Source organism: Babylonia areolata, chromosome 1, assembly GCF_041734735.1.
Source record: "Babylonia areolata isolate BAREFJ2019XMU chromosome 1, ASM4173473v1, whole genome shotgun sequence".
Lineage (NCBI taxonomy): Eukaryota > Metazoa > Mollusca > Gastropoda > Neogastropoda > Buccinidae > Babylonia > Babylonia areolata.
The window spans coordinates 53,466,930-53,491,491 of NC_134876.1; the positions used below are offsets into that span (position 1 = coordinate 53,466,930).

The window sequence follows — 24,562 nt, forward strand, 5'->3', positions numbered from 1 at the left end:
CAAGCTTAGACAAAGAAACAGATCAAAGGTAAAAGAAATGTCTTGGTGATGAAAAGTGTAACTGAATTAAAAAAAAAAAAAAAAAAAAAATTAAAAACATGAAATGAAACCTTACTTTAAGTTCACATTAGCTAAGGCACTGAAATGCCAGCCATGATGTGTATTTTTTCCACAATGATGGAATTGATGTTGGTGATGACTAGGTATGCTGGGGGTATTTTTCTTCTTCTTTCATAAAACAACAACAAAAAACTGAACAAATATGGGAGCAATATGATATTCTTTTAGTTTCATCACCATGTAACTGTTATTAACTGCTCACAAATAAGGGATTTGATGTTTTGCTAGACAGAGGACCACCAGTCAAAAAAAAAAAAAAAAAAAAAATCAAAAGGTGGAGCAGGAGGTGGGGGTGGGGGGCAGCTGGTGGGGGGGGGGCAATCAAATTTAAGCTACCTGATCAGCCCTGCATATCAGAGCATCAGAAATAGATCTGAGCTGGTATGATAAAACAAAAACAACAATCCAAAGACTTCTGTCAATCAACTGGCAAATCAAAGAGACAATAGATATCTAAAACTGATGGCATGAAAGAAGAAAAGGAGACAATAGCAGGCCAAAGTGACAGTGGATGTGCAGACATCAAATTAAGATAACATCAGAATGCAAAACGGACTTGATCACAATGGCAGGTCAAAGTGACAACAGACATCTGGAGTTTTTCAAGACAACACTTGAGGACAAAACAGGCAATGGCTGATGAATGGTCAATCTTTCAGATAAGATGATAAAATGAGATCCCGTGTGCAGCATGCACTTATTACTTAGTGCACGTAAAAGAATCCATGGCAATGAATTATGCAGAAAAATCCAATTCCAAAGTTAAATGAACAGGTATACTTGCAGACAGATTTTCCCCCCAATAAATGGGTGGAGCTGGCAGAGCAGCCCTAATTTCAAAAAGAGAAATCTGCTAAGTAATACAAATAACACTACAATACAAAATGTCAAATGAAATCTAGAGATCTGACTTGTCTTTGAGAAGAAAAGAAATCAAAATCAGATAAATAAAAAGTAACAACTTCCAGTTCTGGCAATACCAGAGAATGACAGAAACAATGGCAGTTCAAACTTCAGTGGACACAGTCTTGAGTTTTGACAAACAATATAGAACATTACATATATACAGTATACACTTTAATCAAACGTTTTCAACAGACGTGTACCCTCTGTCCTGGTTACTCACTTACTACTTCACAGAGATTAGAACCTGTTAACCTTGCCTTAAGTTCAACTACTTTAGGATTCCTTTTTCATCATCCATTTTTGAAATTATGTGCTACTTGATTAATCAATACTTAATCAAAAATCAATTAAGATTTTCTATTAACTAAATGTTAACAGAAAATCATATACACTTGGTTATCACCCCTTTACAATCCTTGAATATTAGATCCTAACTTGGACAATGCAACTGTATAGACTTTCAGGACCCTGCTGGTATCCTATATAAACTTACTGCAGTATCCTAAGGTCTTGTTAACATCTTAAGGTCTTAACTCACTCCGTGCTTGATCTCTTCATTTTGTCTTATAAATATAAGAACTATGCAGTGTCAGTAGTTAGTTTGGATTTCATGTTGGTTTTTCCCCACTCAATGGCAATCTTTTGTTGCTTTTTTTTTCTGAACAGAACAATTCCAAAACTGATGTAAATTACATTAGCCAAAATGCTGTCTGTATTTTGCCTCAAACCTCTTTGTATTATGTGGTCACAGTAATTTTGTCTGAAATCTAATTATCAATAGTTCTGGAATGACATTTTTCTGGCATTTTGTGATTGTCCTGTGAGCAGCTTACCCACATGGAATATCTTCTAACATAAATTCAAAATCTATCTTGTGCACAAGAACTGACAATGAATATTAACTTCAACATAGTATAACTATAAGAAAAATGTATTCTCTCCTTTGCTTCTTTCACAACTGTCAAAGATAAACACAAAAAACACTGATACTAATACTAGACAGCTGCACCACCTCGTGTTTTTTCAGACAGACATTGGGAAAAAAGAATAGAAACATTAGAACTAGAAGTTAAAGAGACTGGAAGAAGAAAATGACCAACATGCAGAGATGCATATGGTTGCTTTTGAGAAAAATAAAAGGATTAAGAGAGAGAGAGAGAGAGAGAGAGAGAGAGAGAGAGAGAGAGAGAGAGAAACAGATTTTTAGAGAGAGAGGAAGAGATGTGAAAGAGAGGGAGAGAAATAGTGACTGACAAAGGAAGAGAGAGAAAGAGAAGACCGAGACTGAGACTAAAGAGAGAGGCTTCTAAAAGAGATAATACATACATATGGACAGGCTGAGAGATGAAAAAAGACAAAGTGACCAGAGAGATAGAGACTCCAAAGACATACTTAGTATACAGACTGACAGAGAAAGACAAGACAAAGTGATACCAACAGATAATGAGAATGGCAGAGAGAAAGACTGACAGACAGATCATCAACAAAAAGGACAAGGAAACAGGAAGACACTTAAAATACACACGTAAACACAAAACATCCCCTTCGTATTACAAAAAACCTGAAACAAAACGGCAGACAAAACAAATCAAAACCTGAGTCAACTATGTGAAGTCCAGATTTTTCGTTTAGAGAAATAATACTTTTACTGGTTTGAAAAAAACAACCAGAACTGCATTTTCCTCCATTTTCAAGTCCCTTGTATCTTTCTAAACCCAAGATTAACAGTCTTTATTGTCCAGCAACAGGTCACTGAAAGGTGCGAACGAGTGAAATACTTGCCCAGTCACAAAAATGGCAGACTCAACCCCTGACTGAATTGGTTTCTGAGCTTGTGGAAGAACTCATGGAAAGTATGGAAGTGGGATGGCAGACAAATGCCTCAAGTGTTGACTTTGTTAAACCATTCAGTTAGGTGACCTATGGCTTTCTGCTCCACAAACTCCACAATCATCAAACAAGGATTATCACACAAGAAGCAAGGTCATTAGATGGATATTAGGATTTTCTGAATGAAGACACAAGACAATTGTCCTTGTCGAAGTCAAGTGAATCAAGTCAGACTGTTTAAATATCAGACTTTGAGTGCCTTGTTTCTTGTGGGAATGTAAATCAGCTGATGAACGTACTCTTCTCTGCTTGCTTATATTTGACACCTAATGCTATATTAGTATATACCTCAGCCACTATGCGATGAGCAAAGTACCTGGGCAACACCATGCATGTGTCAACAAGGTGACCATGTGAACACCGTAACATAACAAAGCCAGCAGAATGCCAAATGCAATCACTGAAGTCTCAACCATGCTTTGTGAAATGACATACATACCTCTATCAATACCACAAAAACAGTCTTGGACTGGGGCCCTTCTCCAGAAAGGTGTATTGAACAACCGCATTCCATTACAGAGGGCATCTGTGATGCTCATCAAACACAGCTACAACAAAGCTCAGCTGCCTTGTCTGCCTAATTCTACAACAACAGCATTTCTCTTGGCTCTGAATACTGCATTATACCTAAGGCAATAATGGCAAGATCAGCACGGGTAGGAGAAAGTTACCTCCCACCAAAAACACTGCAGAGAGCATAGCAAGCTGTTCTCTATTTTCAGTAATTCTCACGTTATCAACTGCTCATTATCAATAGAAAAAAAGAAATAGAAAAAAAAGCAAACTGCAAGGCAGATCAGATGTCTTCAACAGGCTATTTTTAACCACACTGTTGTGTCCTTGACCTCTACCTTTGCTTTTGAAAGAGTTTAAGTTCAGGTCATCACCTATCACTGCACCAGGATTGATAAGAATAGGGTGAAAAATCTAAGCCTGAGTTTAGAACTTGGTAGCTAACAATCTCTTGTCAATTAAGATGATACTTACAATATGCCAAAAATAAAAACAAAACATGTTTGAATTTGTCTTAAGTTAAACTACTCCCATTCCATCTCTTCTACATTATTCCCAAGTGTTCTGAGACACATTTCCTTTAAGTTAAAAATCTAAATATAAAAACATACTGTACACATACACACACACAAACACTTGCACAAACAAAACAGACAGACAGAAAGACAGACAAAGACTTGTAAATCAAGTTATTTTTACCAGCCTCCTCCATGCGCTGCCCCATCTGATAGAATCCTGGGTACAACACTGTGGAGTTAAAGCGACCCTGACAAAGGACCATGTCTGGTCAAAAGTACACCTGAAACATTAGGAAAGCGGACAGCAAATGGTAGTGAGTGCCACCTAATTAGTCACCTTCACGTCGCTGGGATGACCGCGGACCACTGTCACTGTCCTGTCTCTGACGCTGCCTGGCCGGTTCGTCCCCACTACAACTGTCAGCATGGACACTGTTCCGCTTGAGGTCCGCGTTGGAGCTGTGTCCGGAATGACTCGCCTGTGCCACAGGTCCTTTGTGGTTGTGTGAATAAGTGTCTGCAGAAACGTTGACCCGTCTCGACACACCGCTCTCCTGAGGGGTACTGGATCCTCGTGTGGAGGAACTGGGTGAGTCCACTGAGAATCGTTCTGAAGGTCTCTGAGATGTGCCAGAATAAGAAGAGAGTCCACAAGGTGTGATGGATTTCTCCCGTCAGGGGGGTCGCTGGTGCTGGAATGTTTTGCTCTTTCCCCTCCTGCTGAAAACCAACAGACAATATTTTAACTATCACATTAAGTCCCACTGCATACCACAAGAAACAGAAAAAACCAAAAAAAAGATTTGACAATCAGAACGAAAGAGAGCCCAAATGTACTAAAGGGAGTAATAAAGAAACAGCAACTACAAAATTGCTGAAAGAGTCAGAAATGAACCATCTGGCTAGCAAATATCCAACATGAAAAGTTACGTGTATATTTATACATCTATACTCAAGAAATGTTCTATTGACGCATATATTTCGAGAATGATACCTGAAACATCTAAAGTACTTGGAAAACCCAGAGAGAATGCTCATATTGGAGATAATGCTGAAACAACTTCTCACCACATTGCAAAACAGTTTTCTCAAACTTTTGAAACTGAGCAATTTCCTCTATAAAGCAAGGCGATGAATCAATTATGTTTAGCAAATCTACATGTTTATATTTGCTTGTTTTTGTTTTGTGATTTTTTTTTCTCCGTTAGGACACTTACCATGCATGAAAGAAGTTGAGGAACATGATTTGCCATTTCCTCTGTTGTCTCTTGATTTTTCCGGTCGCTTTGTACTGAAACACAAAAGTTTTGTCTTCAATAACTGCTAAAAAAACATCAGTACTGAACAATAACTAATGAGCTTGTTACTGCAGATTTACTGAAACCCACACAGCAAAACCATCAGAACCATTATACACCAATTTACTTATTCAGCAGAACTAATTCATTATACAATGAATAAAATGTTCATAAAATCATGCACCTGAAATTTCCCCAGGATTGTGATGTTCATGGTTTAGGTTTATACTGTGTTTAAGAAACCTATGTTTTAATAGTGTTTTGTTTAAGTCATTTTAAATAAAAGTCTTTTTTTATCATTTCAACAAATACAAAAACATTAATCGTTTACGCATGAAATATTCATTTCAATGTTTAAAATTTTCTTATCAATAAATAATTTTTGCTCAGAGCTTAACATTTTTTTTCACACACACACACAAAAAAAAAAAAAAAAAAAAGAACGGGAAAAAAAGGCTCATAACATAGCTTCAGAAACTTTAGTTTTGAACTCAACTGCATCAAAAACACACACATAGACTCTATGATTGAGCCTAAACACAGAATCAATCATATAAACTACACCCACCATGTCAGCTGTATAGCTTCACAGATAACCCATTTACCTGTAACTAGTGTAAGTCCATTCTTTGGGCCTCTCCCACTGGGACACCTCTGTCTGACAGTTGTAGTAGTAGCGTTTGCCAGAACTGCTGATGTGCTCCGACCAGTCCCCACACACCCGCACTGCTGTCTTCTGAACCTGCCCGTCAGTGTGCTTCAATATAACAGGTTAGTCACTTCAGTTTACTTCATGTCATTCATAGCCCACCAAGGGCCATCATAATAAGTAAGCAATGTAGAAAAATCTGAAGTGGAACACTATGACATAATGTTTACACCCTGAACAACATATATAATTCAAAACATCTGCTGAAAAAAATATGCACCTGCTCCAGACAAGCTTGAACATATGGTGAGTAGGCAAGAAAGAAGAGTAAGAATTAGACAATGACCTATCCCAGAACTCTGTCAAGGTAAGATCCCCAAAACATATCTAGATATTACAAAATATGTGGATTTCTTACAAAAGAAAGAAGAATCTCCTGTCTGACACATTTAAACAAACACTCTTAAAAAAGGTAATCCCAAACAATTCATCTGCAATCATTTCATACATAATGTGCATACATGAGATTTATATATAGCGTATTATATCGCATGCATGAGTGTGAGTGAAAATGATATGATCAGCGTGTGATATGAAAAATTTGGTGCAACTATGTGAGCATGTGCATATAGAGTGTGTGTCTGACTTTGAGTGTGTGTGTGTTTGTGTATGCATATGTGTATGTGTGTGTGTAAATGTGTGTGTGTGTGTGTGTGTGTGTGTGTGTGTGTGTGTGTGTGTGTGCACCCACATGCGTGCATGCACGTAATTTCTACCAAGACTGACAGGTCCCTACCTCGGCACGATGATCCCTCTCCTCTTTACTCTCCCCCTTCCGGCTGCTGGAACTGGACAAATCCCTTTCCTGGCCATGCCTTCCATCACGGCTTCCGTCTGAATGAGTATCAGGCTCTTCGTAGTCCCCATAGGTGTGGGGGGCTTTTTCCCCAATACTGCCTGTCGCCAGATACTGGCTAACTTTTTCTTCTGCCAAGTGGAGCGACCCTGTTCGACAGTATGAACCAGTTGTCATGGAATTCACATATTCTCTGCAGTTAATTATCATGGATGCTTGACATATAAATGAGAGTTGTGTTATGAAGAAGGTAATGTCTAAAACTAACAGCTGGGAAGGCGATGGTTCAAACTCTACCAGAGACTTATCACTGGGATTTTTTGGGCTCAGGCTTGCCCCTGTCCAGAGCTAGATAAGGTTAACTCTAAGAGATATAACCTGCAAACCAAAATGGATTTCCACAGCAAAGCATCCTTAAACTTAACCATCCAGAAATAATCTTTTTAGAAAAATGGTCTCAAACTTTTGCTCTCATGTTATCTTTTTTTTTTTTTTATGTGCCCACCACTTCCATCCCTATGGTGAGATTGTATCCACATCTATGGAAATGACATAGGATTCATCAGAACTGGGACAAAGACTGAGGGTAAATTTTCAATGATAAAATTCAAACAATTAGAAGATATGTTCTTCAATTTAAATCAAACTTTAGGAATCAGTCCTAAAGTATGCCTACTTTTGAATGAAATCCCAAGTTTAGTTTTAGGAATATATATAACAAAAAACAACAAACAAAATGCACAAAAAGACTAGGAGGAGCAATGACAAGGTGTTAAGGACCAGCAAATGGACAAATGACACAAAAAGGTAAACCATTTTTTTTTCCAAGGGGCATAAAATATGAATCTGATAATAATAATGGTATTTATATAGCGCTGAATCTTGTGCAGAGACAAATCAAAGCGCTTTCGCACCAGTCGTTCACACGCATGCATAACTCTAAAACTGTAGAAACTAAAGACAAGGAAGGGCAGGCAAGGGAGGCTATTTTGGGAAGAGGTAGGTTTTAAGGCCAAACTTGAAAGAGCTGAGAGTGGAGACTCGACGAAGCGAAAGAGGAAGTTCATTCCAATCGCAAGGTCCAGAGACAGAGAAAGAACGGCGGCCAACAGTCGAGTGTTTGCATCTGGGTATGCGAAAACAGAGTGGATCTTTGATGGATGCATCATTCCTGACCTTAAATTCTATTTCAAAAAAGCAGTTTATTCTCAATCCCTTTTCCTTGACTGGAAACTGCTAATCATACCAAGTCACTGACCTCTTTTATCTTTATGTCTTTCCAGATAAGCCACTTTGTTGTGATATCTGGGACTCGGCTGACTGCCAGGGCTGTCGGCGCGAGAGTGTTTGCTGTGACCACCTTCAGCTGGCAATCCATGCTTTCCTCCATTGCCTCTCTGCTGCTGCATCGTCTGGTGACGGTCCAACCACTGCACACAGTCAATAAATTCCCTGTTTAGGCAGAGTGCAAGTAGCATTCACATTTCATTTTGTACTGCTGGTGTACAATGCTACTATTATGAATAGTCTGTCTTGTCTCTGATATGACTGTAATGGTCATCTTGTTAATTGAAGATGTGGACATCTCTTGACTACAGTAATATTGTATGGATTTGCACTGTAGACAGTTTCAATAAAGTGAATGTTTATTCATGACAAAATTAAGTTCCAGGATAGCTGATCCAATTTGATTTCAGGTTTAAATGTTTATTCATTACCAAACACCGTTCAAGGATAACCGATCCAATTTGATTTCAGCTTTGAATTTTTAAATCACTGGTTGTCTTTCAAATACACTAGCTGAAATGTCTGACTGTTCTAACTGTTCCATTCCTGAATTTGTTCGCCATCGCTACATTCCATTTTCTAGACTTTGCTGTCAGAATCCATTCATGCCTTGAGGATTCAAATGGTTTCAGTTTCACTTCTCTTAGCAAAAGAATGCTGTGAAGTACAACCCAAATCAGTTCATGTGTGAGACAATTAATGCATGTGTGCATCATTAGCCATCTAACACACTGCACAAAATCTGCAAGACAATATACTAGGCCTGGTATGAAAACTTTTCTAATTTTCAGCAGTCTCCATTTTTCAATTATCTTTTATTGCAGATATTCTTTTAAATTCTACGTTTTTAGTTCTTCTCATCAAATAAAGAATCAATAATGAAAAGAAAGCAAATTCCATTTTAATCTGAACTGATCTGTTTTTGTTCTGACGATGCTTTTCCAAAGGCAGAAAGACAACCTACCCTGTCTTCATGCTCTTTGAAAAACACTATCGTCTTTCTGGTGACTGTACTGCTATTACTATTAGTATCACCATTAATGGCATTATTGCCCTTCCATAATTCATTACACATAATTCTTTACTTTCATCCTCAATTTAAAATCTATATCTTCCTTTTCACAACCACCTAATTCACATGTTTATGCTTAAACACTATTAGTATAAGTATTTGTTCTATAACAAACTAACAAAATTACAAACTAACAAAGTGCTTCTATTTACATTTAACTTGTAAAATCTAACTACAAGACACACACAAGCAAACACTGACACACACAGGCACACACTGACACACCAACACACATGCATAAAGCATCCTGATGACTAATATGTACAATGAAACATGGAAAAGCAAAACACTAAGATCAGCACACAAGGAACAATCAAACTCAAAACAAGCACACATGGCAAAGACTTTCCCCAACTTCTCAGACTGACTACAAAGGAAACAAAAACAACTATCAAACTGAAATCAAGCACCTTCACACACACACACACACACAAATTGTTATTAACTAAAAGTGAATTTGGTTTAAACTCAAACAATTCACCAAAGGAGCAAAGCTAAGAATCTCATTGACAATATTTTGTACCAATCACCAAGTCTTTGAAAGTAAAACAAATGAACCAATCTAATGGGAATGAAAAACGTAGACTGGACATGGAAAGCTGCATGACTATCAGTTTCTTTTCTTTAAAATGAAGACTCTCATCATCTGATATGATAGTGATACATGAATTAAGTGCAGTTCAGTAATGATGTTTATTGTTCAGAATTCAATGTCTGACTCAGTAACTACACATACATTACTGAGCAGTTGAGTATCAACAAAGTAAAATGGCAGAAGGAGAGCAGCATCAAAACATTCAACTAATTTAAATATGGAGAGAGTTTGAAACGACTGTTCCATATTGAAGTTTTTCAGTTTAAAAAAAAAAAAAAAAAAAAAAAAAAAAAGAGGAGGAAAGAAAAGGAAGATCAGATTTTAATTCTAAAGCACCTGCACTGAACAGAATCAGAATGGCAAACAAATGGACATCACTGCAGAACTGCTCTTGAATACACTACCTCCAATCAGTCCAAGGCAATTATTCATAGAATTACATGTTATTTTATTAAAACCTCACTATGTCAAAAGATCATATCATCAGCTTGTCTGCAGGTGCAAGTGCTTGTCTGACATCAGAACTGAACAGATATTGGCCAACATCACATCATGACAGATTAGACCTAGGCAATAGTGATACAATATAATTAACAATCTGTCAAGCCAGTTCCTTCTCAAGTAACAAAGAACACCAACAGACTTCAAGTTCAACTGCAAGTAAAATCACCACAGGCACATGCATGCAAAAGTGGGGGCCTGGTGTGTGTGGGTGTGGGGTTGGGAACTTTGAGCCTCAGATGTGTCCTGACATCACTGAATGAAAACATACAGACACAAGATACATACAGGCACAGCTGTGTACAGACATGCAGGTATAGTCAAATGAAAACTCAAAACACATAAAACTAAAAGCATTCTGTGTGTATGCCTCTTTCAAAGAGAGAGAAAAAATCTAGTCAAGGCAGAGTTAAATATTCCCTGGATTACTACCAGTCATCTTGATAGGACCAAAAGAACACAGTATGTAATCCCCCACCCACCCACCAAAAAACAACAACCAAAAAGTGTGTGTGAATGTGAGTGTGTGTGTGTATGTGGTGGCATGATATGACTTGTGTAAAACATTGAGTGAATTGAGTTACCTGCAACTATGTCTTTTTCAACTCAAGTATGGAGGGATTGTTCTAAAATAATGTGCTCTTTGTTGTTAATAAAATGACACTGCGTTTGCACGATTCACACTACAAACTGATGTCTACTGTTAAGCAGAATAACAGTAGCTGAATTACCCTCTTACCACCTTTCTAATACATAAAATACCAGAATTCCCCATATAATACACGAAGAGTACCTGATGCAGATGGGGGTCTTTTCTGTCAGTGTACCTGAAATCACACAAAAAGTGACACTTTATCGTTCTTTGCCACTTATAATGATAAAAACATCATGATCATATGTACTCTTCGTTTCACTTTCATTACAAGCAATGGTATGACGTTGTCATCATTATTGAGATAGTTATGTCTGCATCTTTACCCATCGTTCACTCTTGGTTGTTTCCGTGCATGCATCACCATTAATGTTACAAAAACTTTGCAACACGGAATGCACAGAAAGCTCTATACATCAGACCTAAACCAGTGTCACTGAATTCATCAACTCTGGGTTCGACGTATTTGACGCCATGTTTCATCCGGGCAACTCTGAATGCACTCAGCCAGAGATTGGCTACGCTTGTTTGCAACGTCAAAGTATGTCGTGAATTTGACCGGATATCCTACTTTTCCCTCCGATGGCCATTTGAATAACATTAATTGGTCAGTGTGTGTGTGTGTGTGTGTGTGTGTGTGTGTGTGTGTGTGTGTGTGTGTGTGTGTGTGTGTGTGTGTGTGTGTGTGTGTGTGCAAATGTCTGTCTATTAAGTTGTGCACAGATCCGGATGACGTAATAATGTCCTTACAATGAATAAATGTAAACCGGAAAGACATACGAAAATATCAGTTGTATGTATATAATAGGTAGGAATGGGAGGACATACAGACTGACGTATATAATGGAATGCACACGTTTTATCTTGATCACCCCTTCCCCAGCCCCCCAAACCTTACAAAACAAGTATATATCAAATAGTAATGACAAATGCATGCATATGCAACTTGATGATAGCTATAATGTAGATATTCATCACATGATGTATGGCGATTATGGAAGCTGCGAAAAGAAATAATTGTAATATATGTCGAAAATGATAGCTGAGACAAAGAAACAATGGCAAATTGAAAGGGTGGCATGGTTCGCTCGATTACGTGACTGGCGCTGTGCTCAGTATTTGGGTTGGACATTTTTTGTCCACACCTAGCTTTGAATTTGTAGAGTGTATTTTACTTCACTTATACGTATGGGGCGCATATAATAGATCTATGTCCTCCTCCCCTGCATGCATTGATTATTTACAACTGACTTTTTGTTGATTGCATTATACTTTTTACGGTCATTTTAAGGCTACACATTTCCCATTGTTCTGAACAATTGTTCTGTCATCAGTGTGTTCCAGAGACGGCAGATCAAACTCTTCCTTAATTGCTGTTTCTTTGGCGTCGTCAACAGGATCGCAAAATTTTAATACGGCCATTTCAGTTCTGACAATCCGGAAATGTATTGTTGGTACAGCTAGCCGCTCTTTCGATCTTCATTAATGATTGACAATAAATGAATGGACCATGATGGGGATGTTATCGTTACATTTCAAACATTGCAAAATGTCGTGGCAGCTGCATACTAGATATGATTTATGTTTCCATAACCCATCAAGCTCTGAAATGCATTAAATGCAGAATCTTTAACGTGCCTAAATAAATGAAATTTTGATGTTCTGTTTGCGCGTACACGTGAAGGGAACAAAGTGGGTTCAAACGTTGGTAGTTGTGTCCATCTGTTGATCAAGGAAGACCTGCAGCTCAAAACCTGCTTCCTTAAATCAAATCTTTGTTTCCGTCTGTCTTTGTGTTTTTCTCTGGCCCTCACCCTAAAATAAAGGTCCCTATATACAAAGGGTTCAGAAACAATGTCATTCAACTTGTCAATCCTTCACACACACACACACACACACACACACACACACACACACACACACACACACACACACACGTAAACCCCTGATGAGCTTTAACAATCAAGCGCACCCTTTCAGAACGGTGGAATGTGTTGCCTGTCTTCCGGTCCTTTAAACGGAGAGAGCGTGTGAAAAATTGGGTGACACTGCGCCAACTCAGAATACAAATCGTTTTTATATCACTTTGCATGTACGAGTTTCGAAAAAAACAAGCCGTCCCCGTTTTTTTACGCTGATTGTAATATACGGCCCAAACTGGCGTCCCATGTTTATGATGATGATATGGCATCTTTTCTTCTTTGTGTTTACTTGACCAGCTTCAACTTGCGGGTATGTAGTGGTTGGTGCAATCTAGGTATTTCTTTGTTCCTGTAACCTACCGAACACTAACATTGATTACCAGACACTGGTCTAAAAGGTGTTTTCGATCACTGATTACAGAATCTTTCCTGCATGCGTCGATCTGGCAGGTTGTCGAAAACACTCGGGGGTCGGAATAACGGTGCTCCGACATGGGAGACAACCATGGTTTTACAGTTTCCTCGGTTGTGAAAGAGTGGTCATGACAGGGGAACGCCCCTCCCGTTCTTCAGCCTTTCTCTGTCTCTGTCTCTGTCAGTCGCGCGCGCGCCTACACACACACACACACACACACACACACACACACACACTATCATGTCTACATTCCGGAAATAATTAAGGGGGGCTGTACAGTTATACAGGTAAACTAAAAGCCAGATCGCAGATAGTGATTTTAACTTTGTTCACAGTATTATCTTCCTTTCTCTCTTCTGGGATTCGGCTTTTGAATGACACCCAAAATTGTCGTTAGCGACTGGTTTGGCAGGCCTCGTTCCCATAAATGTCGCCAAAACGAAATTTGTCGCCGGCGACATAATTTTTTTAGTCTTCGCCCATTCCCAACTTTGTCTCGAGATGAAAAATTGTCGTCAGAGACGATTGACGCTGACCAGTATTTTCAACTGCTTCATCAACATGCAGTGGGCGATGCGACAGCTCATCATTTTCTATTAAAAAAAAATCCAAAAAAAAATCCACCTCTCTCTCTCTCTCTCTCTCGTTTTGCAACAGTGTGTGTGTGTGTGTGTGTGTGTGTGTGTGTGTGTGTGCAACATTTTTCCAAATGTATTAGTTTCTTGTGCTTTGTGGTTGATTTATATATATATATATTTTTTTTTTATTTTTTTAATTTTTAATGTTATTGTTTTGTCTGACAGTATTGTTCTCATTCTTAATTCATGATATTGAAACAAAAGCTGGGCATTCAGGAAACTCGGAATAAAATGTTATTTGTATGTTATTGTTTTGTCTGACAGTATTGTTCTCATTCTTAATTCATGATATTCAAACAAAAACTAGGCATTCAGGAAACTCGGAATAAAATGTTATTTGTATAACTCCAGGACAATTATATCAGAAACTGACCTGATTCTGACTCATACAAGTTACTTCACATCAATCACTGTAACTGCAGATCCTATTGCAGTGTGTGTGTGTGTGTGTGTGTGTGTGTGTGTGTGCGCGCGCACGTTGTGTATTTTGTATGTATGTATGTATCTACGTATATATGTATGCGCATACGTGCTTGTGTTCTTTCAATTGCAGTTGTCTATTTTTTTGTTGTTATCATTATTTCGTTTTTATCTTCTTTTTTTTAATATATACCTGTTGCATTTCTTGATTTAATCAACTGACGTGACCTCTTTTAATTGTTCTCTCTTACCTATGTTTCAAATTATATGCATATGTTTGTGTGGGGATGTTTGAGTGAATGTTTTTAGTGCTATTGTAAAGCGCATAGAGCTTCAAGAATAAGCGCTATAGCAAGAAGTCTTAATAAATAAATAAATAAATAAATCACTGTAACTGCAGATCCTATTTCAGTGGCGATTTAATGGACAATTTGTAATATACGCGTAACAGCATCACGATTAAAAACAACAACACTAACACACATTGAAAGCATGGACATACTGCAAAGCTTGAATCGAAGCCATTCATCGTCGTCTGTGTCTGTCAACAGAGCAGATGAACCCGTTAAATGGAGCCATTTCACATCTCTCTGTCTCTCTCTAAATGCACACACGTACTTGTTAACCTTTTTTTTTTCACACCAGTTCTACTGTATGGAAAGACACGGCAACAAGAACGTGAACAGAAATCTCATTAAGAATTATTTTGTTCGTTTTGTGAGCGTTTTCCTGAAGAAAAATCTTTGCATTACAGACCCCCACCTCCACACTTCTTTTCCCCTCCACACATACCATTTATGTTTGTGTAGAGTGGTGACCTTGTGGTAGAAAGCTAGATAATCTAAGGAAGAAGAAGAAGAATCCCACACTCGCCAGAGAAAGTTCATTCCCTCCACCTTGAGTGGTGGTCTGGACGCAAGTCATTCGGATGAGACGATACACCCAGGGGCTGCACTGTGGCGACGTCTTCTCCACGTGGAGAGCAGCCTGAATTTCACACAGAGAAATACGTTATGACAAATTGTAATACAATGCTGTTCCTTTCTTACGTGAATAAACGCAGAACATAAAATTGAGCCTCTGGAAGGGCATCACTTGTCACCGCTAGAGATATATGGCCTACAGATCGGACAAAGGAAAGCGGAGAGGGAACGAGAGGAGGAGGAGGGAAGAGGAATTTATCAGCCTTCCCTCTCTCCCACATCGGCTCCGAACACGTAACCACGGTGTTTGGGAGGGAGGGGAGTGGGGAGGGGGTGGGGGGCGTGCTGTGGCGAGGGCATTCCAGAGGGCCAGCCGTGTATTGATTGGGGGTGGTCCCGAACTGGATCATAGCCCTCATTTGTGCGTCATCCATGGTTGTGCTCCACTGAGTACAGACCAGGACTAATGGCGGTCAGATCATGGCATCCAGCCACTCTCTGTGTGGGGCTGCTGCTGCTGCTTCTGCCAGTTATTAAACCGGTCTCTTGTCTCTTGAAGGGTTTTGACTGAGTTTCGAAACGTAAATAGAACTTAGAAGGCTTTTTTTTGTATATATATATATATATATATTTGTTTTTTAAAGCAGACGTAGCGTGGCACATAATGGATCGGTCCACACGCTTTGGCACCTTTTTGCAACTGATGCTGAAACTAATTTGAGTAGTGATCGTTTTTTTAGTCTCCGGACTTCTGACCAGCACAGAAACCCGTGTTTTCAGTCCAGTGACTACTGTCTGGTACAGAGATGAATTAATCATTCTGGAATTAAGTCACTTTTCAAATCTAATTGGTGGCATCACATTATAGTACTCACGCACATATTGAGAACTTTTATCCATAATCCTATACCAGCCACAGCGTCAGAATTAATACATTCAGCGCGGATATGTACGAGGAGAAGAAGGGACCATAATTATATAAGCGGTTGCTGGATTCTGAATGTAACACTGCTCAGTTCAGAGTTGCACGCCACATACACACAGGCATGTACACATGTACGCACAGACATTAGTAAACAGGCACACACAGACATACACATTATACCATTATACAGACAAGGGCTCTTATATTCAGAGAAAGATTAAACGAAAAACAAACAAACAAACAAAAAACAACAACCCCCCAAAAAAACAACAACAACAACAAACAAACAAAAAAAACAACCAAAAAAACCCACATCGAGTTGTAGCTTTCGAGCGTAGGCCTACAGAGTTTAGACCTAGAAAGATCAACATAACAATAACACAACACAACACAACACACACACACACACACACACACACACACACACACACACACACGCGCGCGCGCGCGCGCACGAGCACCATTCACATCCAGTCACTAATTAACATGTATATTGCACTTGCGTCTGCATGTGTATGAGGGACATATATGTATGAGCGACATGTGTGATCCAGAGATATTCTATAAAGTGTGCATGGAATGCCAGTGGGGCAGAGAACAAGGACAGACGACAAAACAACGACAACAAAACCCGACCTCTAAGAGCATCCTGCCTGACAACCACAGAAATGCTTTAGACAGAAAAAACAGGCCAAGGGCCTGCGGACAGAGACAGGCCAAGCACTTGTGGACAGAGACAGACCAAGAACTTGTAGACAGAGAAGGGCTCAATACAGAGAGAGAGAGAGAGAGAGAGAGAGAGAGGCCAAGGGCTTATGGCCAAGAGTTCTGTACAGAGAGAGAGAAAGGCCAAGGGCTTATGGCCAAGAGTTCAGTACAGAGAGAGAGAAAGGCCAAGGGCTTATGGCCAAGAGCTCAGTACAGAGAGAGAGAGAGAAAGGCCAAGGGCTTATGGCCAAGAGCTCAGTGCAGAAAGAGAGAAAGTCCAAGGGCTTATGGCCAAGAGCTCAGTACAGAGAGAGAGAGAAAGGGCAAGGGCTTATGGCCAAGAGCTCAGTACAGAAAGAGAGAAAGGCCAAGGGTTTACGGACAGAGAAAGGCCAAGAGGATGCAGACAGAGAAAAGTCAAGTTTACAGAGAAAGGCCAAGAGTTTGCGGACATAGAAAGGCCAAGAGTTTGCACGAGTCTGCGGACAGAGAAAGGCCACGAGTTTGCGGACAGAGAAAGGCCAAGAGTTTGCAGCAAGAGAAAGGCCAAGAGTCTGCGGTCAGACAAAGGCCAATAGTTTGCGGACAGAGAAAGACCAAGAGTTTGCAGAGAAAGGCCAAGAGTTTGTGGACAGAGAGAGGTCAAAAGTTTGCTAGACAAATAAAGACAATGACTGAGTTTGCAGACAAGTAAAGGTCAGGAGTTTGCGAGAGTAAGAAATAGGGGTTGTGGCGGCAGGGGAGTGGGGTGGATGGGCGGGGCAGGGGAGTGGTGTGAAGGCAGAATCTTGTTATAAAGTCCCATGACCCCCGCCCACCCCCCATCTCCCCCTCCTCTCCTCTACACCCCTCTCCCGTTTTTCCAACAGCTATCAGCAGACCACACTGGCCCCGGCACTTTGGGCCCTACATATTGCAGGGAAATCCTCGCTCTGAGAGGGCCAACCGTGTATTGATTGGGGGTGGGGGTGGGGGGTTGGTGGTGGTCCTGAATTGAATCAGCCCCTCTCTTGTGTGTCATCCCTGGTTGTGCTCCACCAGAGTGGAGGCAAAGACTGACGGCAGCAATCAGATCGTGCCATTCAGACACTGTGTGTTCCCGGGAACTGATTCATGTCTCCTGTCTTAGGGAGAGTTGGTGGTCATCGTTTTTCAGTCAGTGTGTGGCCTTTACCCTCCAGTCAATTGCTGTTCACTAAGGTGATATGGTCAGGGAAATATTTATGCATAAAAAAACCGTGTAAGAATAAGTTGTTAGTGTGTGGGGATGGGTGAGTGGGAGGGTGAATGTGTGTGTGTGTGTGTGTGTGTGTGTGTGTGTGTGTGTGTGTGTGTGTGTGTGTGTGTGATTTCTTGGTTCAGCCAAGTTGTCCTTGTGAAAAAAAAAGAAAAAAAGATGCAGCGCGGACATGAACAATAAGCCATTAACGACGGAAATGGTTTCTAACAGCACAATGTTGCCCTGCAAGAAGATAGATGTTTATACTTACTCCTGCACGTTCATCGCAATTGTGCGGTTTCTTGTAAACTGTTTGGGCAGTGTTTGTGCCATTTATTCCAAATGAATAGATATCACAGGGTTCTGAGGACGTATTTCGTTGGGGTTTTACAATGACTAAACAATGCTATTTCCACACATCTCTTTATTGGAAAAATGACGCAAAATTGAGAAGAAATGGTCATGGTCATGGTCATTCCCTTGACCGCTGGGGTCGTTGGGGGGACATGAGGAAGATGTCATAGCTCGCCACGCCGTTCTGTTGGCAGCTGCCTTGAGGAGATCTGGCATCGTCATTTTGGTCCATTCCTTGACGTTGTCAGACCAGCTCTTTCTCTGCCGCCCCCGTCTGCGCCCCCTCTCTACAGTCCCTTGCAGGATGGTTTTGGAGAGGGTGTTATGTCGTATGACGTGACCAAACCATGCCATCTTCCGTCGTTTGACAGTCGCCGGCAGTGGTTCTTGGGGCCCAACAAGGTTGCTGACCAGGTTCCGCACATAGTCATTGGTCTTGTGCTCCTTGTAGGAGATGTGTAGTAGTCTCCTCAAGCACTTGGTTTCGAATGCTTGGATTCTTCTTTCTGTTTCTGCCATCAGTGTCCATGTCTCACATCCATATAAGAGGATGGAGACCACTAGTGACTTGTAGAGCAGGAATTTTGTGTGGAATCTGATGTTGCTCTTCCATACCCTGTTCAGTCTGGCCATCGCTGCCGTTGCAGAATTAATCCTATTTCGGATTTCTGCTGTGCAGGTGCCGTCTTTAGACAGGGTTGCTCCCAGGTACTTGAAGCTGGTCACTTCTTCCAAGGGCTCACCATTCATGGTTATGTTGGCACTGATGTTAGTTGTGCTGTTGACCATGACCTTTGACTTCTCTGTGCTGACCTCCATGCCGTAAGCACTTGCTCTTGTAGTAAGTCTGTTTGTTAGATCCTGGAGCTCGGTGTCGTCTGCGAATCGAAGATTGCAGACTGGCCTGCCGCCAATGGTGATGGAAGTGTGGTGGTTTTCGAGGGCCTCTTGCATGATTCTCTAAAGAAAGATGTTGAAAAGTACTGGGGATAATAGGCATCCTTGCCTGACTCCGACTGTGGTCCGAAAGAACTGTCCTTGTTGATTGTTGAGGAGCACTGCGCTGCTGGAATGTTCGTAGAGGGCCTGGATGACTTGAATGAGCCCTTCATCAATGTTGAAGCCTCTCAGTACTTGCCAGAGGCCGCTGTGCCACACCCGATCGAATGCCTTCTTGAAGTCGATGAAGTTGTGAAAGATGTCCTTTTGGTGTTGTAGATGTTTTTCAGTGAGGACTCGACAGTTGAATATTTGTTCGACAGTGCTCCACCCTTTTCTAAAGCCTGCTTGTTCTTCTGATAGCAGCTCCTCAGCCTTGGATTTCAATCGGTTGAGGATGATGCGGAGTACTGACTTTGCTTGGGTGGCTAATCAGACTTATAGTCCTGTAGTTTTGACATTGCTTGAGGTTGCCCTTCTTGGGTAGAGGAATCACCAGCGATTGGGTCCATTCTGTTGGCCACTTCTTTTCTGTCCAGATCTTCTGACATAGCATTGTTAGTGCTTCTGTGGTCTCTTTCCCTCCGTACTTCAAAAGCTCAGATGGGACGTTGTCCACTACTGGGGATTTCTCTGGCTTCAGACTCTGTATTGCAGCCTCAACCTCTTCCTTCAATACTTGGAGATTTTCCTCACAGTCTGTGGATCGTGGGTTGTCCTGCGATATGGATGTGTCTGGATTGAGCTGGTAGTTGTAGAGGCCGTCGCAGTATTCTGTCCACCTCTTCAGGACTTCTTCGCTATCTGTCAGTAGCTTGCCATCCTTATCTTCGATGACAGCTGATCTTGGCTGGCTAGTCTTAGTGAGGGTCTTGAGGGTGCTATAGGCTCTTTTGCTGTTCCCTGCTTCCATGCCTTTCTCAACTTCTTCGCACTGCTCCTCTATCCAGTTTTCTTTGGCTGCCTTCATCTTCGTCCTGATTTCTCTGTTCACCTGTTGGTGCTTCGTCCTGGCTTCATTACTAGAGTGTTTCTTTCTTCTCAGTTCTCGCCGCTTGTCACACAGATCTAGGACCTCATTTGTCACCTATGGTTGGATCCTTTTTCGCTTTTCCCCCACAACTTGTTCAGCTGTTGTAGTTAGCACTTCTTTGATGTTGTTAGCAAGGGTGTCTACGTCGATGTCCATTAAGTTGAGGGCTGCGAACTTCCCGCCTACTTGAGCCTGGAACACATCCGCGATTTCGGGGTCCTTCAGCTTTTCTAGGTCAAAGCGGATACGGGGATTCCTTGGACAACGCTTGCACTTCAGCTTGAGCTTGAAGGTTGCCAAGACAAGATCATGATCGCTGCCGATATCAGCTCCTGAGAAGAAAAACATATGTGAAAAAAAAGCAATGGCGTCCGCAGAAACTGGGTCTTTCTCAGTCTGAGCCCATGTATTCTCCACTATACGATTGTAAACCGTATCTTTCTCTCGATTTATAGGGTCCTGTTTCATTCATCAATTCATTCGTCCATGGTCTTTCTCCTCAAGTGCATAAATAAACGGACAGGTCAACCAGCTGATTAAAAAGAATCCCAGTCATTAAAAGGCCACGTGAAACTCTGTAAAGCATCTCCTGAGTTAACACTGCAGACAGACAGAGACAGAAAGAAAGAGAAAGACAGAGACAGACAGAGAGACAGAGACACAGACACAGAGGTTAGACAGAGACAGAAAGACAGACGGACAGGGAACGAGAAAGAGAAATCTATACAGACAGATAGGCATACAGACAGACAGAGAGAGAGGGAGAGAGAGAGAGAGAGAGAGAGGGAGAGAGAGAGAAAGAGAGACAGACAGACAGAGACAGTAACAAAGACTAGACAGACACAGAAAGACAGGCGGACAGTGGATGAGAAGGAGAAATTTATTCAAACATACAGACAGACAGACAGATACAGAGGCCATAACCCACATACAGAAACAGGGAGAGAAAGACAGAGAGAGAGAGAAAGAGAGGGGTCGGGGGGGGGGGGGGGGGGGGGGGGGGGTGGGGGGGGGAGGGAGACAGAGACAGACAGAGACAGAGACATAGAGAGACTGGGAGGTAGGGGACTGAGAAGTGGGGCGGGAGGGAAGGGGTGAGCGGGGGGTGGGGGTGGGGGGGGGGACCACACCCAGTCCGTCCCAAAGAATTCTGAAGGAACCGATCGAACATGAACATAAACCAAACTGCTGTCAATGTCCCCCTCCCTCCCTCCCACCCTCTCTCACCACCCATCCCATCCCCTGCACCTCCCCCACCCCCTCTCTCCTCTGCATCCTTTTCTTCACCCCAACCACCACCACCACCACCACTCCATCGTAACTCAAGTAGAAGAACAGAGGAGGGAAAGGGTGGGTGGGAGAGAGGATGTATATAGGCTGTTTATCGAACGCCGAATATCAAAATAAACGTATAGGGGGAAAAAAGACACCTCAGCATACAACTTTATAATATGGTCGTCAATGTCCTGTCAATGTTCGACCATCACTTCATTGCAGATTACATTTTTTGGGTTGTAAATTTAATCATTGATCTAATCATTTAAGATGGAATATGTTTTCAATACTCGGATACAGCTAAATAAACGTTTCCTTCGTCACTAAAAGACTGCCCCTTCTTTCTTTCTTTTTCCCCCTACTGAATAACAATAAAGATCTATGTCTATGATAATTGATATATATATATATATATATATATATATATATATATATATATATATATATATATATAAAGGTATGACAATCACAGTCCTATAACACCAACCGTTATCATTAATTTATTAATTTTGGCAATCCTAGATGCAAAATGAAATAAAATTCATGGCTAAAGGGGAAAAAAGCAAAAAACAAAACAAAAAAGTTTAATGATTATTTGGATGATAAGAATGAAGCATGAAACCAGCCATTTTTCATTTCGACTTTTTCTTCCTTCATTACGTGAAGAGGCACGGGGTGCTGCAACAGAACTGATCACCAGATTCCACTGTTATTCAGTAGCCAGCACACTGTGCTATAAACCAGCACTCTGTGTTATTCGCCAGCACACTGTCTCAGTGGGTCTGTCTGACTCTCTATCTATGTCTGTCTGTCTGTCTGACTCTCTCTCTCTCTCCTCAACTCTCATCTTCACCGTCTTTCTCTCAGTCTCTCCACGACTTGCGGAATTACACACTGTGTTATTCACCAGCACAGTGTGTTATTCGTCAGCATAATGTGTTATTAGCCAGCACATTGTGTTATTCGCCAGCACACTGTGCTATTCACCAGCACACTGTGTTATTCGCCAGCACACTGTGTGTTATTCGCCAGCACAATGTGTTATTAGCCAGCACATTGTGTTATTCGCCAGCACACTGTGCTATTCACCAGCACACTGTGTTATTCGCCAGCACACTGTGTTATTCGCCAGCACGCTGTGTTATTCGGCAGCACACTGTGTTATTCGGCAGCACGCTGTGTTATTCGGCAGCACACTGTGTTATTCGCCAGAACACTGTACTATCAGCCAGCACACTGTGTTACCAGCCAGCACACTGTACTATTTGTCAGGACACTGTGTTATTCGGCAGCACACTGTGTTATTCGGCAGCACGCTGTGTTATTCGGCAGCACACTGTGTTATTCGCCAGAACACTGTGTTATTCGCCAGCACATTGCGTTATTCGCCAGCACACTGACGCCGAAGGACGCTGTGACACGGACACTCACGTCAAGGGGAAAAAAACAAGACAGATCCCTCATCACTCATCACAGTTGATTAAAGCAAATCACAATCACAACCACCAGCAACAATATGTCTTTCCCAGGATTTTTGTTGTTTAAGAAATTGCTGCAGCAGATCTCAGTCTCCCTCCCTCCCTTTCTGCGTGTCTCTTCTTTTACTCTGTGTCTCTCTTTGTGCCTCTCTCTGCCTGTCTTTCGCTGACTCTCTGTCTGCTTGTGTCTGTGTCTCAGTGGGTCTGTCTGTCTCTCTGTCTGTCTGACTCTCTATCTCTGCCTGTCTGTCTGTCTGTCTGACTCTCTCTCTCTCTTCAACTCTCGCCTTCACCGTCTTTCTCTCAGTCTCTCCACGACTTGCGGAATTACATTCTGTAAAATTTCAAAAGCTGGAAAAGTTGGAAGACAAAAAGAAAGGAGAGAAAACTGCAGGTGTGTGTATTCCGAGTCCACTTGAACTTCAGCAAAACAAAAACAAAAGAAAAATGAACAAAGCAAAACAAAACAAGACAAAACAAAACAAAACAAATCAAAGCAAGAAAAACAAGAGAGGCAAGGCCTTCAAGACTCACTTGTGATACACTTAAAAAAAATCCAAGCTTTTTATGTATTGAGTATATTTCAAAATGTTATGTTTAAGATGAGAAAGATCAGTTTAAAGCAAATTAACTCCCCTAGCATTACAGAGTAATTTCCCTTTTTTACTACTGCACCAAAACGTTTGCAAAATAAATAAAACTTCCATGCTTAGCAAAAGAAGTTCCTGTTTGAACAAAAAATGGTAATAATGACTCCTCTAGTTGTTGGGTCAGAATATCAGATCAAAGTGCCAAGTTTAGAGAATACAAAAAATGTAAATATAACAGTAAATGCAGTTTGCATATAATTAGGCTTCATTCTTTATTTTTTTGTGCCCATCCCAGATGTGCAATATTGTTTTAAACAAGATGACTGGAAAGAACTGAATTTTTCCTATTTTTATGCCAAATTTGGTGTCAGCTGACAAAGTATTTGCAGAGAAAATGTCAATGTTAAAGTTTACCACGGACACACAGACACAAAGACACACGGACACACACACACACACACACACACACACACACACACACACACACACACACACACAGACAACCGAACACCGGGTTAAAACATAGACTCACTTTGTTTACACAAGTGAGTCAAAAATCCGTCTGGTCTTATGTCCGTTCCGGTCGTGTATTTTTCCGTGATCGATAGCCGGGGAACAAACTATAGCACATTGCTGACAGTTCGTGTAAGGGGAAATCCAGCAGTGCTGCGGCCGCGGCGAGAGAACAGAGACACTGAGGAATAGGAGAAAGAGAGAACAGATAGCGGAGAGTAAAGAGACAGACTGAGAAAGACGCGGGTGGCGGCAGAGAAAGAGAGAGGAAAGGAGGAAGACGGAAGGGGAGAGAGAGAGAGAGAGAGAGAGAGAGAGAGGGAGGAAGAGAGAGAGAGAGAGGGAGAGAGAGA

General features: G+C 41.2%; 1 protein-coding gene across 1 annotated transcript in view; it reads right to left on the reverse strand.

Moving 5' to 3' along the window:
• The window catches only part of LOC143284408 (WW domain-containing adapter protein with coiled-coil-like), a 32,058-nt gene extending 20,722 nt beyond the window's left edge, over positions 1-11,336 (reverse strand). Inside the window, exons 1-8 of the mRNA XM_076591089.1 lie at positions 11,184-11,336; positions 10,999-11,032; positions 8,009-8,180; positions 6,691-6,899; positions 5,851-5,987; positions 5,165-5,238; positions 4,285-4,667; positions 4,129-4,195 (exon numbers count right to left, since the gene is read on the reverse strand). Of these exons, the coding sequence (XP_076447204.1) occupies positions 4,129-4,195; positions 4,285-4,667; positions 5,165-5,238; positions 5,851-5,987; positions 6,691-6,899; positions 8,009-8,180; positions 10,999-11,032; positions 11,184-11,224 (1,117 nt within the window). The 5' untranslated portion in view covers positions 11,225-11,336. The remainder of the gene's footprint in view (positions 1-4,128; positions 4,196-4,284; positions 4,668-5,164; positions 5,239-5,850; positions 5,988-6,690; positions 6,900-8,008; positions 8,181-10,998; positions 11,033-11,183) is intronic.
• Positions 11,337-24,562: the final 13,226 nt, after the last annotated feature.